Here is a 15,397-nt window from a genome sequence, read left to right on the forward strand (position 1 = left end):
GGTGAGTAAAGCCAGCTCAAAGCTCTATTCCTGCAGCAGCCAGATCCGCTGGCAGGCAGGTGATAAATAGTCCCGGCGTTAATGACACTTAATGCTTGCCCAAATCCCTGCTGTAGCATCAAAGACAATAATAGTCTCCCGGCTAATGCCATTCTATGGAAGCGGGGGATTACTGGGCAGAGAAAAGGAGAACGGAGTGACGAGACAACGGCGAGTGGGAGATCACAGCGACACTTAGTGCCAACAAAGGTGGTGGGGGCGTAGAGGAATGTCTGGGTGGTGGAAGACGGGAAGGGGTTGGGTCTAGGGGGAAGCGGTGCATAAGATGCTCGAAATGTCTTTATTGAAAGAGGGAGAGTCATCTCTATACCTTCACAGACTGTGACAGAAACCGATACCAAGATTGTTTGAAGGACACAGGCACTTCAAATAGAGTCATCGTGGAGGATAGCAGTGAAGGCTTAGGTGTCAGACACATTGTCTTTATTTCAGACAGCGGCAATGTGGCAAAAGTGCAACTGACAAGCTCTTTAAGAGTTCAGACAAAGTCCAGAAGTGCTGTCTTACTGAATTACAAATCTGCAAGAATCACATATAAGTCACAGGTGAGGCGCTTTAACTGTCATCTCAAACTCCAGAGGCTTTCTTTTGTGGGTAAGATGATCTTTAAGAGTCCTTGAAAGAATAAATGATGGAATTCTGCATGTAATCCAGGTATTTTCATTGCAAACAATTGTTCAAATACCTTGGTGCTTGCCAGCTTCATTTATAATAATGGATAAACTTTGTGGATGAACTTGAAGTGGAAAATGTCTTCTACTTGGATCAAATCGGGGTTTCCAGCTGTTCTCACCGACTGGGTCACAAACCCAAAATGGGCCTGTTCACAATATCAATAGCTTGTCAGGTTGTCATTTGATGTCTAAAGGAAATTGAGGGCATGAAAACCAGCTCATGTTGTAAATCATCTAGGATTAGTGAAAAAAACGAAAACGGCAGAAGTAGTCCACTTATGGTTGCACACTTCAAACAAATGCTAAAGAGACATGCATGCGGGTCAAAGGCTAACGGTTATTGTATAGAGTGACCAGTCTTTTCGTGAATGTCTCTAAGCTTGTCTGGAGGAAGTAGGACTATCGTTCCACTTCCTGTGAGCATTGTCAAACGTGGCGACCTTTGACTCATGCCTCCGGTCCAAATTACATCATCTTTTGTCTATATGCAAAAAGAGGTCGATGGAACAGAACAATGTCTGTTCTGGCTGTGTGCGTGTGGGAGGTAAAGGGAATTCTGAGACATAGTGAGCCTTCTGTGCCGAAGTGCATGTGTGTGTTGTGTAGGCTTACCGTATGATGTTGGTGTTTGTATCACATTTGAATTTCTCTGAATTCAATTTGCTGTTTGTGCACACAAAAAAAGTCCTTCGGGGGACCAATTCTCTTTTAACTCCACAAAGCCGAGACGTTTCTGTTAGTGACTTTTTCACACAGTCATTCACGAGGGCATTGGAGAAAATCTGACAAGCGATTTAAAAAAAGAACAACAACTATTCATTTCAGATGCGCTTGAAAAGATTTGTGCCATGAGAAGGAATACAGTCAATGTCAATCTAAGTGTGTGAGCGCCTTTTAACTAGATCAAGGCTTCAGAGAAATAAATATAGTGAACAGGAATTTGTTTCTCTATCAGTGTTTGTGTTACATGGAATGACATCCTTCCAATGCCCAGAGGGAATGAGAAAAATAAAGCGCAGCTCCCATGATGTTTCCACAGACTAAACATCCAATTTCGCCACTCAGACATCTGACTCCCTCCCTCCCTGCTTCTTTTTAAACCTTTAAGCATTTGTGGTATACGGATAATAAAGGTCGGCCAATGAGAATCCGTCTTTTCCACCCTCATTCTTTTGTCCTCATTTTCTTTCTCTTGTTCCCTCCCTGTTCTTCTTCCTCTTCTTCTTTTACCTCCTCTTGTGTTTTTCGCTCAGGTGAAAGAGTGTCCTCTTGTTCATTGTGCTGGAGTGAAAGGGAGGCCCTCGGCTCAACAAAAGGCAGAATATTTAGCTCAGGAAGCCTGACAGTATGTCATAGAAAAACATGTCTTTAGGAAAACAGAAGGAGGGGAAGTTAGTATTGTTTCCTCCTTCCTGTTGCATTGTGAATTTGTGTGAGGAGAATGCTAAGCCAGGCGGCTTTTGAGTGTTTAAGGAAGGGCAAATATTGTTTGTTTTCGGTCTCGATTTTCCGCAGTTTTCCATTTATTGGGGCCGGGATATCATATCCCCTTTCAAACCTTTAATGTCGAGTTCGCCTCAGCCGATTACATAATGGACACTGCATGTTTTTCTTTTATAATCGCTCTGCAAACATTTTCTTTTCAAAATCAACCTGGTATGGTGTATTTTCCAAATACACCTTTCAATGATCAAAGCAATTGAACATGTTCCTGTTCACACTAGCGTGGTCCTTTATTTATAAGACATTCATTGGCTGGGATGGCGTGTTGAGACTTGCGTGGCAACATTGAGACTTTTGAATGGAGGAACGTAAAGGGTTTATAAGAAATGTTCACCCAAATATTTAGATCCTGTCATCATTTATTCACACTCATGCGGTTCCAAACATTTGTGCTGTTGATTTTCCTGTGGAACACAAAAGGTGAATTTTGGAGAATGTGCAGACATGTATTTTTTAAACAACAGGGCAAATTTCTAAAGGGCTAATTGCATTTAGGAAGGGCTATTACCCGAAAATGTTTTGGAACTTGCCTCTGTATAATAAAAAACATTTACGAGCTTGATTAGCCAATCTTGGAGGTGTGTGGATCTGTTCTTTCATCTAGGGTTTATTAAAGGTAAATTAGAAAATAAATATGCTTTATGTGAGGAACACATAATATTTTGTATTTTGATATTTTTCTTTCCGATTGAGCTGTTAACATCTGAACTGAATCGGTTTAATTACTGAATAAATCATAATTTTTCAAGTTTTTTAACACACTATGTTTAAACAATATTATGTGTGTTACAATAAAGTTGAATTTGTTAATATTGGTTAGATATTTTGTAACTTTTGCCTCTATATCACCATCTGTATGGACTTTACACAATGGTTCTCAAACTCAAAAGAACCCCATTTATTTCGGGCCCGCAAAGTGTTGCACCCTACACAAAGACTTATAATCTTAAACTTAGAATTTTAATTAAATCAAAAACATACTCTGTTATTCAATGCTAGAACATCAATTATTTTGGTTGCTGGGTATTTTCTGATCTTTTTCTTTGATAGAATATTTCATACATTTCTATATTTCATAATATGGCACAAAATCTGTGGGAACACTTGATCCATCTTGAAGCCCCCAGTTTGAGAAAAACTGACTTTACATATTTTTATATCTAGAAAATAATTGCCATTTCCTGTGAAGTCCTTCCTGACTGCCCAAATAAAAAATCATTATTAGTTGGTTATTATTGCAAATCGTGGTAAGTTAAAGAGACATTTTCAACAATAATTGTTTTATGTTGCTCAAGAACAGATTTTTTCTTATTTTTAACAAAAACATTACAGTTTGCCACTTTATCTACATAAGTTTACATAAATGAACAATACTCCAGCAATAATTATTGTTAGCAAATATTAATTTCAACATTTAGCAAACATATTTCATATTTTATATATTTGTTATATATTATTAACATAATTTTTTCAAAATCAAACTATTGTAACATGAAGAAACAATGAAATGTTTTGAATTAACAAAAACTATGTTGCCATTTGTTAGTTTGTAGAAACCAATGTATTAACTAACGTTAATGAATGAGGCCTTATTTTAAAATGATTCTTTTTCATTTTTTTGTACATATTTTTTTACCTTACAATAGACACAATTTCCTAATGGTGTGAAGAGTGTTTATGGCAAAAAGAATTGCATGAGAAGTTTTAGCCACAACCTGGTGCAGGAGAACGAGAAGCGAGAGAGGTAGAGACAGATATGTCTGGAGGGCCTACTTCTCTTTTTTTGGGTTTGACCGAAGAACAAGAACTAGAGCAGCGGTGTTAACGACAGAGCTTTTGAAACGGATCCAGGCCTTTGAAGAAGACAGCAGCACCTGAGGATGGCCTGTTTATCTTGTGGCTTTCCACCAGTGGCTCGGGATTCACATCACTGTGTAATGTTTACCTAAACATGTCAGCTTTTAAAGCTGGAAGGTGATGAAGGGGAGGATTAGCTCTGCCAGCCTGAGTAGGACGAGAGTATGAATGGAGCAGAAAATACTGAAGGACATTGCGAGACAGAGAGAGAGAACGGGAAGGGGGTCGTAGTGGCTTAGTGGGTGGGAAGTAGCAAGAAAGAGAGAAAGGTCAAACAGTTTGGATTTGACAGGACAGAGATACTTTATTTTCTGTGTTTTAGAGTAGGGAGAACATATCTTGGCATTGGCGATGTGGTGAATGTAACCTCTCGGGGTTTCGGAAGTAAAAATCTCATTTTTTCCTCCACAGAGAAATTGATTTTTAATGATAATGTACAAACTGTTCTAGCTTATAGCCAATGATATATGTATTAATGAAAGCCACACACTTCAACCAAATTTTCACCCTCTATTGTTGAACCACATCTAAAACTGTTACGCTGGCATACAGACAGGTGTCACGACAGATCCAGTGCTTTGGTGCAGGTTGAAGTCCAGGTTGCGTCAAGTTCTCATACGAAAGTCCCTTTAGGGAAGTCGTGGCACTCAGCGGCCATGTTCGCAACACCACTGGTAAGCTATTTCAATCAAATCCTATCTACTTGAACGAGGAAATACAAATATCTCTAACATCTCTGACTAAAATCCCATTTAAGTAACATATTTTCAACCAACAATTAAACCTGACATTCACTATATCATGATTTTAGTTTTTGATCACATTGCACTAAAAGCACCTTTTTTAATGTAATTTCAGCTGTAGCGCGTTCACACATGTTGTCCCTCACAAGTCTCCATATAGATGATTTCAGCGACAACATCATAAACAAATGTTATGTGACCCAAACGTAACTTCTGGCAGACCTCTGCAAACAATCAATAACAACAGTTTTAATTGAATTAAATACAATTAATATATGACAAAATACTAGTAAATATTAATATAAATGAAGTATAAATAAACTGTTATATTATAACCAAACACAGACCGGCAGTAAACTTTGGGCCAGGTAGATGCATCCGATGAAACTGTCCATAGGGCCCCGCCCCAGAGAATCTGTATTATTCAAAATAATAAATAAAATGTCTTTATTAATTGACGATTGGCTCTTTTACTTGAAGGTGGGACTTCGTTAGAGCAGCCAGGTTTTTACAATATACTAAAACTAAAACAATTTTAACATTTTTTGAAAATCTAAAACTGTAGATGAAATGCTAGTTGTTGCTGCAATAAACTAAAATAAGGCACTAAAATTATTAAATGAAATTAACTAAGGCTAAATTAAAATTGAAAAAAAATTGGAAAAAAAAGTCAATTTATATAGCATTACAAGAAATAAACAAATAAATGATCAAATTAAAAAAATAAATATGCTAAAAAAAGAACATGAAAAATAAAAATATAAAGAAAACATCTGATTCAAAATATTAAAACGTAAAACAAAACTATAACTCTGATTGAGAGCTGCATTTCCCCCCATTCTTAGTAATATCAATAATCAGTCTTTTAATGTGTTGAATAAAGTTCATAAAAATGAATAAAATAAAAGTTAAAAAGTTGAAGCCAGCCATATTAAGTAGAGTTAAATCAGGTCAATTTATGGAGGGCAGTCTGGTTTGTACATGAGCTGTTATTGCCTAGTGGTCCATTGTACAAAGAGGAACCCCTATCCTCACCGTGACTCTTAAAGGGCAATATGATTTTTGACTTTATCTCTAGTTATGTTGTGAAAAGCTGTAACTTCAATCACTTGTTCCTCTCTGGGGTGGTCTCCTCTGAAGCTAGTGTAAAAACACTTTGAGAAGCTTTGGCCCCTGACCTACAGGAAAGTGTTTGCGAGTCATACGCACAAGAGCGTCTGTTGAGGGGAAACAAAAAACAGGAAACCTGCTGACAATGCTCACAGTGTTCCAGTAGTGCTGATAAATGTTGCTGTCATCAAGGGGGTGAGAAAGACAGAATATCTCTAATGAACACATGCGGCGTTCTTATCAACAAACAATGAGGCACCAGCTACAGCATTAGCTTATCGGTTTGCAGTCCGTTGTGTGTGTGGATGGAAAGTTTGCAGATTACAGGGAACTGATTTCTGAGCAAAGATTGTTATTTTTCGTCCCTTTTATACGCCATTATGTCAGCTTGGGGCGAATGATGAATTGAAGCATAGCTTCGACCTCCACACTTTGATTCACCCGAAAAGGTCTTGAAGTTCCTCGTCATGGAGACTGCACCAACTTCTTCCAAACAGGATCCTAATCTTTGGAACTGTCTCACTTTCCTTGCTTTCTTCTTTAAACATATTCGTATGCTCCTCAGCAGGAATTTTGCATTTGTCAGATGTAATTCTGAATTCCCAGAAGTTTCCTTGCTGTTAACTGTGGATTCATCCCAAAGCTTCTGCTGATGTGGTAGGTCTGACTCAGAAGTCATCATCATCATCAAATTCATCATGATGGTCATCATCATCCTTGTCAAATTTGGACATGCCTTAATGTTTTTTGAAACTGGAATACTCTCAAGACTCTTGTGATTTTCCATACAAGTATCTGAGGTTGAGACCATTCTTTCTCACACTGATTCAGTAAACGGCTGTAATTTAAAGTGAAGTGTATGCCAGGGCATTGAAGATGAGGTGGTGTGAGGAAGTGAAGATTAAAGCATACCTGTGACAGGATCAGGCGTAAGGAGAGAACCCTCAAAAGCCACTTCAAAGATCTCCTCTCGTTTTTTACCTTTGCACGACCAGAAGAGCAATGTAAAAATTGAATTCAGGCGTGTCTTGACCTCAGCACTGGATTACTGTATGTATGCGTGTGTGAGTATATACTGCACTTAAAGACTCCTAAAAAAATGTATTTACTCAGCAGACTTAATGCAATGCTTATGACAACAAATATTTTATCAAAGCATTCACCCAAAAATATGAGTCCACCCTTAAGTCATGTAAAACCTATAATTTTTTCATTGAAACAAACAAAGAAGAAATGTAGAAAATGTTTCAGTAGTTTTGTGTTCATAAAACGGAAGTCAATGAGATTCAGTATTGTCTGGTTAATAATGTTAAAAAATAAAATATCTTATTTTCTGTCCTGCAGAAGAATGTAAGTCATACGGTTTGGAAATGATGATACACTTTTGGGTAAACTATCCTTTTAGTATTAAAATATTAATTCAGAATTGTCAGAATTTGAAATTTTGGGTTTCTTGACAGCATATGCTTGACCTAGCTTGAATTCCACAGCATGTTGGGTAAAAGAGTAGATATTCATTTTTACATTGCATAATATTTCAAGTGTAAACTTAATGGTTGTAAATCAACATTTGTAGAATTCGCTTCAGAAGTTAAAAACTTAACAACAAATGTTTAAAACAAAGAGCGAGAGACTGTAATCTCAACATGCAGTTCCTCTCCCTCGAAAGGGTTGTCTGATGTGTCGGCTAAAATGCTTTTTAACCTGCATTTCACCTCAGTCCAGAGCGATAAAGTCATGAAAACATGGCAGGGGGACACAAGAGGCTCTACTTCAGTTTCACTTCATAACAGTGTCAGAAATTATATTTTTATAAAGGGGCAAAATTTTCCTCCTGGGCTTGATTTTTTATCACATCAAAGGCTTATGCTGTCACAGAGCTGTTAATTTATGTCAGAAACTTGAATCTTTAAGGGGAATAAATAAGTTTTAGCAAGAAAACCAAAACATAAATGGAATGGATATTATCATTTCTACACGTTCACTGTTTGAAAAGGCGATTACAGTTTATAAGCCTAAACTATACATTCAACGTTGCTAACACTGAGACTACTGAAAAGTGAAAATAAAATACAAAAATCAAATGTGTATCATGTAATATATTACATAACATAAGTTTTGATGCATTCATTCATTTTGATTAATGAATGCTTTGGAATAGACCTATAGACATCTTATAAAAAAGACATTTGACCACAAAATTACTTACATTATTATAAGAAAGTTATTAAGACCAATTGCTTTTTCTACATAACTTATATCATAATTTATTGATCAAATATGTATATAGTTTGGCGGCAGAGATTATGTTAGTGCACGATAAAAGGGAGAGAGACAAGCACATGCATAAAAAGAAAGAGGCAGCAGCTGTCTGAAAATACTTAAGTCTTCTTTGCACATGTTGACGTTTATGAGTATCATCACTCTGAAGGCCGTGCATCAAACGCCTCACATGTGCACACGCCAGGAGATTGCAACATAGCCTTTATATATACCATCTCCCACAGGACATGCTGAAGGTGCAAGATTGTTCTGAACAAACGCCCTTCTGACTCGCACCATGGCAAGAACATATTTAATATTAATCATCAGGAACCATGTGTTCAGCCTCATGTCTGCCAGCTATTTCCTTTGGTCTTTTGAGCGTAATGCACATTGCCTCTTGTGAACTGGGACTGGGCCTGTCACATCTGTCTTTTACTCATTAAAAAAGTAAAAAAACAACAAAGGAAAACAATATCTTCTCGATTGCATCGGTTGCAATAAGAAGCTTGCATGGTGTGAAGAACATGTTAGGCTTTCTCTGAAAACACCCGTTAATGTCTTAGATCAACAATGCCCATCTGGATGCAAAACAAACTTAGTTTTCATTAATTGTAATTATTGCAATAAAAAGCATGTGTTATTTCAAGTGCAGGAAGAGAATAACCACATGATGAATTGTTTTTACGTTAAAAGAAGTGTTGTCAACAGCAGGGCTTTGTTGTGAACTAAACAATTTTATTGTATATTAAAACAATGTTTTATAGTGTATCAAAACAAAGACAAACATTTACAAAACAGAAATGAAATGAAAAATTATCATAAAAATAATTTGCACATAAGAATATCTAAGCTAATAAAATGAACCAGATAAAACATATCACCAAACTAAAATAACCATTTAATATGAAGAATTAATATTTAAACATTAATTATAATTTACCCAAACATAACATGTTGAGTCTCTTGTCTGTTATGGAGACATCCCACCTGTAGATGGCGATTTGGCACATAAGTCAAAATAAATTTGATCAAATTCTTTAAAGTCCCTGTGAACTGGAAGTTGTGATCGTTTTTACTTGCGTATTCTGACATATTTCCGATTTAAAATAATTTCAAAGGAGAAAATTAGTGGGTGTGGCTTGCGTTTCTGATTTGATGTGTAAAAACAGTTGTAGTCTTGATTTTGAAATGAATCCGGCAACAGACTGACAGTTGAAGGGAAGCAGTTTATGGATGCTCCGGCCAAGCCGTTTAATTTATGCAATTTGAGATGGATAGGGCGGAAGTGCATTTTCAGATTTAAAGTGGCAGTCCTTAAGAATGGCCTCTTTGTCGCCATCTCAGTTTTGAATTGCTACTGCAAGTAATGTGAGGAGGTATTTTCTTTATGTGAGTTGTGATTCGGCACTGCTCAACTGCGCAGATGAGTCTGATGTTTTGAATGCAAAAAGGGTTAAAGTTACATTTATCATAATGAACATAACAAAGAGAGAAAGAACAACCGATGACACTGTACCCGTCTGGATTAACACAACAAGTGCGCTACGGTTTTTGTGTTATCTATTGAAATATTGAAATGTCTTACCTGTTCTTTTCTGAAGAATGAAAGCAATTCTGAAAAAGTCTGAAAGCAATGTCTGCATCCATTGTCAATCCTTTCAGATCACAGAGTTCACGCCATCTTTGAAATGCCTTGCCAATATTAAATCTTGTTTTTGCACGAGTCCTATCAAGTTCCCTTTTTCTTTGTAAACACTCATCAGTTCGTACTCCAGATGTCATCACTGCTTGCCGTTTGAAAGTAAAAGTACTAAACACTGGCATAAATAATACTAAAAGTTTCCAATAAATATTTTATGTGTACAATGCTACCCGTCACCCGGAGCATTCACTGGCGGGCAAGCAGCCCCTTCGATCTGTTCACGAATGTGATGAAATAGACGAAAGACACCAAATAAGGATTTCCTGAGAAACACTACCCGACAAGGAAAATTAAAAACTATTATTACAAGCTTTCTGTGAGGAATCCAGCAAGGGTAATGACACAGTTTTAAACGTCGTTCTTTCGTGTACTTGTTCAATAATTGGTTTTAGTTAATTTTTAATTAAAAAAACTTGCGGATTGCCACTTTAACTGAAGTTAGCTAAAAAATTGTGAAAAATAGCTAAAAAAACTATATTTAATATAGTTAAGATATAATATAGTTTATGCAGTTTATTTTTAGAAAAAAAGGTGAATTTGCATTCTTGGTTTGGGGGCTGTGTTAATAGTATGTCATTGTTTATTCAGGGTTTTGTGTAAAATAAAAACTGTGTTTGCGGCATTTGCGTGGTGGGGGCGGTGTGTCGTGCGGGGGACAGAATCATCTTCGTCTGAAAGTGAGGGGAATATTTCTCCTGCGTCCCCCACGTAGTCTATGCCCATGCGGCTGGGATTTCCTGCTAGTAGTAAAGCATGCAATTCAAAGATATTGGATGCGCTAAATAGCAGTATATTAGCACTGTTGACAACAATTTAGATAACCAATCTTTAGTCAATACATCTTAAAGAAACGTATTAAATCTTGTTACGCTAACTTTTCTAATAACTATTCACTACCAAAATGAAACAGGATGGTTTTTGTGTAAAAAATGGACATCATTTTTTACATTTCTCATATGAGTGATATGTAGTCTGTTTTGTGTAGCTGCTGTAGGCTGTCGGTCAAAACCCTCAATGTTGAATGCTCATTATGTCATGAATACCAGCTCGTGTGTGCGATATTGGGAGTTTTTTCAAATCCCAAATATTCCCTACGGTTTAACAGGTTTGTGTTGAGTGCATTCCATGCCACCGTGTCTGTGGAAAACAGCGGCGGTCAAGTCAACTTTTCCAGCCCTCATCTACAGCAAATTAGCTTTTCACCTTGTCACGGTTGACACACTGACAAAACAAATAAACAGCCAAATATCAAAGTCCCTATGATGAATATTTTCAGACGTTTCAGTTTATCCTCTCAAGCCTGGTGGTCTTCGGTTATGAGAACCTGCCCTTTCGGCTGTTCCAGGCCTCCTGGGACAATAAATGAAGTAATGTTGCAGTTTGGTTGCATCAATGTCAGCTCGAGCAGGCTCAAGAGTTTAAAGTGCCTAAATAAAAACCTTGCTAAAATGTTCAAACTCAGATGTCTTTGCAGTGAAACCGCTATACCAACACCACATCACTGTTATGCCACTGCAATGGCGGCCCCTCAGTTTAAATGTGCAATTAAGTTGAGTATTGTGTTCAAACAATGCTGACAATGCGGTTAAAAAAGCCATTTAATTCATATTTTTTTACATGTTAAAGAAATGTTAATTACAAATGTACATTCTTAATCATTATAACACATTTTTTAAAGCTCATATGATTTTGTTTAGGATCATTCTGAGGTTACCTTGGAAACCAGTTTTATTATAAGGTCACTAAATTTATTAACTCACATAAGATTTCAGACAAAGCCATCAGTGATCAACCATCACAGGTCATAGGTCAAAATTAAAGTTGCATTCAGAGGAATGATGGGTAATGTATGAGGGTAAAAATAAACATATACTGTACATCTGACCCTGAACTGTCTTTCGATATAGAAGGAAGGAGAAAAATATAAAATGAAGATGGTTTGACTAGGTCGAAGGCAGCAAACATCTGGAACCCAATGCAGCCCACTCCACACAGACACACTTACTACAGACCAGGGAGGAAATTACATCTGTCGAACAATAATTCAGAGTGGAAAGTTTTTTCCACTCTTCCTCTCTGATGGATGGTAAAATGTGCAGGTGCGGGTTTTCTTTGATATGAGAGTGCATATGTTTCATTCGGAGAGGTCTTGGCTGAGTTCGCTTGGCTGGATACTGTCAAAGCCTCTCATCGCCGGACCCGGAGATTGTCCAGGTCACCTGCAGGAGCTGTCTAGATTCTATAAAATATTACTATTGATTAAACAGTCGCAATCGGCACGGCCGATAACGCAAAGCACTCGCAGACACCAGATCCCTCTCGCCGTGTCGGGATTGGTCCGTCTATCACCATATTGACACTAAATCTGGCTCTGGAGTTCATTAATTAATGAAATGGGAAATTGAGAGAGGCACGCATTATAAAAATAGCAAAGCCAGATTTCATATGTTGTAATCAAGAGTTGCTCAGTTGTTGAAGCCAGGCAACTTGAGCAGGCGGGATCTTCGTTTGAAATGTGAGAACTGGCGTATGGATTACTCACAATTGTTTGATTAGCATAATCAATAATGTGCAATTTTTCATCTTGATTGCACTGAAAGTAAAATGAGGATCAGGATGAGGAAGTTCTTTAGAGGTCACACGGGCACATTAAACAGAGTCATGGAGTCATTTACTTAGAAGCAATTATTTTAGCCCTCATTCACTAAAGGAAGAATGTGAATTAGTTAACAGCACAAAAAATATTTCTGCGAATAGCATAATCCATGTTTGTAAAAAACTGCTTATTACCACCAACAAACAGAAATTCATGGTTGTATTGTGTTAAAATACCTATACTTGCTTTTAGGACTGGGTGGTATGAAGGTGAATACTGTTTAGATGGCATATATTTTTTCTATACTCTGTTTAGACCACTTTGCATGATGTAGACACTGGTTTAGAGACACTTCTGGTTTCAGTTTTATATATAATTAAATCTAAAGATTTCATTTTGATTCTGTTATATACGTTCTGTTGGATATATATTATAAACGTTTGTGTAGTGTTAGAAAACAGAAACATGAAGTTCTTCTAGACCAGCACCGGTCTAATGTTGTTTACGTCTTTTAAAGTGGTCTGTTATAATAGACCCCTGGAGGCAAATCAAAGGGAAACTGGAGGCGGCCAATACAAACCAGCACAGATTCAGCTACATGAGGAGTTTAAAATATCACCTTGTTGTGTTGTTTAGTGCCACAATCGATAGTAAAGTCTCCAATTTGATATTTACACATTGCTGCCATTGCCAAAAAAAAAGAAAATGACGACAGCTGTAGTCAAACACAATCAAACGAGCACACTGAACACAAACGATCATCAAAAGTTCTTGCGTCAACTTCACAGCACATACGATTTAAAAAACGAATAAATATAGTATTATATTTTCTTCACCAGACCCGTGGGTCATAGACCATTTAATCAGCATGTCTATGTGTTGTTGCCATTCCAGTCCAGTGTCTGTTAAAGACTGACAGCATGATAAACACATGAAAACTGTGATAAAACCCCGGTTATCACTTAAAAAAATAACTTTTGAACTTTTACTAAATACATGTGGCCTACAAATATGACTGCTGTATTGCTTAAAGTACATGAACTTGTTTTCTTTTCAGTATTTGAGGTCTGAACAAACGGAGCATCTTTTCTGTTATTCATTTTCTGCAAATAAATACAAATAGAAACATTATTTTTATTTGAGATTTTGCAGAAACTTTGTTCATTGGTTACACAATGAAACAATTTTTTTACATTTATACCAATACATACCTATAAATTGTAAATTCATAAAACTGAAAATAATTGTTTCCTCTCTCTGATTTTAGGGATCTCAGCATGAACAACATCAGTGAGATTCAGCCCGATGCCTTCCACAACCTGCACTTCCTCAGTGAACTGTAAGTACATTTAAACTCGACTGAAACCCAAGGGGGTCTTTAAATCCATCACACTGCATACACAAAAAATCGTGTTGATGAGCAGTAATTTTGTTTAGTGGTTCATTGAAGGTTAAGTCAGAGACTGACGCAATTCCAGATGTGTTATAAGAAATCTAGATAGAAGTTTATCATGAAATCATGAGAAAATAAATAAATGAAGTCATCAATTTGAGTGATGATTACTGTTCCGTAACATGCGTTCACCTGTGTATTTATATCATGTCATACCTTTGTCATTCCAATCTTGTATGTTTTGGCTTGGGTTATAAAAATCGATCAAAATTTTCAACACATGCTGAGACTTTTCCTTTGTTAGGAATGCTATTCCAAGGCAGCTACAGAAATGAATAAAAGCCGCTACCTATCACTGTTTACTTATTTAGGGATAGCAACTATATAAATACTTCAAAATTAACTAAAAATGGCAACATCATATGACCGTAATAGTGAATTATTTTCTATGCAGTTTATTTATTTGAACCGTTTAAAGTAACTGATTCAGTAGAATGAATCAGACTCTACAATGCTTAATATGAAACTAAGTGAGCAAGTTTGATTATTTTCTGACCTAAGGACGTCAACCACCGTGAGACTACACTGCTAAACTCCAGAAAAAGTAGCCGTCACGCTGCTGAAAATGTTACGCTACGCAATGTCAAGTTATGTTATGTTAGCATTACCACTTTTGTGTCAAATAAAAACATGTCAGAGATGCTAGCATGTGCATACTCTGTCTAGAAGACCTTACCATAGCGTAACGCAATGTAGCATGTCTGCTCACACTTTCCCCCTCAAGGACCAATTAGCTCAGGTGAGAGCTAGCGTAACCTCTTTGAGAGTCTCTTGAGAGCGTTAGCGTTGAAATGAAAAGCACCTGGCCGCTATGGCAGTTAGCACATGGTGCCGGCAGCAGCAGCAGAAGCAGGTCTGCAGAGCAGCTGGGCCTCTCGGCCACCTGACTGACACAAACAGAATAGACTGGGAATGGCCGAAGCTGTCAGAACGTGTCGCAGAACATGTGGACGACAAGAGCGCTCAAGGAAATGTAATTTTTTTGGAAGGGAGTCCATATTTACGGTGTGCCTGTCAAAGCAAACCGACAAATCCTCATTCCACTTGACCGAGTTAGTCCTGGCTGCTTCAGGAAATGTTGGGATTTTCTTAGATTTCAAACAAATGGGTTGGCATGTGGGGCATGAACAAACATAGCAAATCTGAAGCATTTGGATTTTTTCAAGTGGCTCTTCTGACCTTAAGACAACATAGCTACTTCTTTATTTGGACGCCAGGAAGCATTGAAATGCCCAAAATCAAGAAATGGATCTACCATATGCCATTCAGTCCACGCCCTTCTGTTAACAAAGACTTGACAAAGCACTGTTTTGCGTTATAGCTGGAATCTCAGTAACATTGTGTTCTACTTCACAATCAAATGGCTATGATTTTGACTGCAGTTATTGCTAATAAAACATAATGACCCCCTTTGTCCTTGTTCAATACCGCATT

At 37.2% G+C, this 15,397-nt stretch overlaps 1 protein-coding gene across 2 annotated transcripts in view; it reads left to right on the forward strand.

The window, feature by feature from the left end:
* Positions 1 to 15,397, forward strand: part of LOC130409246 (leucine-rich repeat-containing G-protein coupled receptor 6) — a 76,402-nt gene that overhangs the window by 17,296 nt on the left and 43,709 nt on the right. Inside the window, exons 1-2 of one of the 2 annotated variants that reach the window (XM_056733109.1) lie at positions 6,921 to 7,011; positions 13,778 to 13,849. In XM_056733109.1, the coding sequence (XP_056589087.1) occupies positions 7,004 to 7,011; positions 13,778 to 13,849 (80 nt within the window). In that variant the 5' untranslated portion in view covers positions 6,921 to 7,003. Of the gene's footprint in view, positions 1 to 6,920; positions 7,012 to 13,777; positions 13,850 to 15,397 lie in introns of those variants that run through there. The other variant, XM_056733108.1, reaches the window with a different exon arrangement.

This window comes from Triplophysa dalaica, chromosome 20 (assembly GCF_015846415.1).
Source record: "Triplophysa dalaica isolate WHDGS20190420 chromosome 20, ASM1584641v1, whole genome shotgun sequence".
NCBI lineage: Eukaryota > Metazoa > Chordata > Actinopteri > Cypriniformes > Nemacheilidae > Triplophysa > Triplophysa dalaica.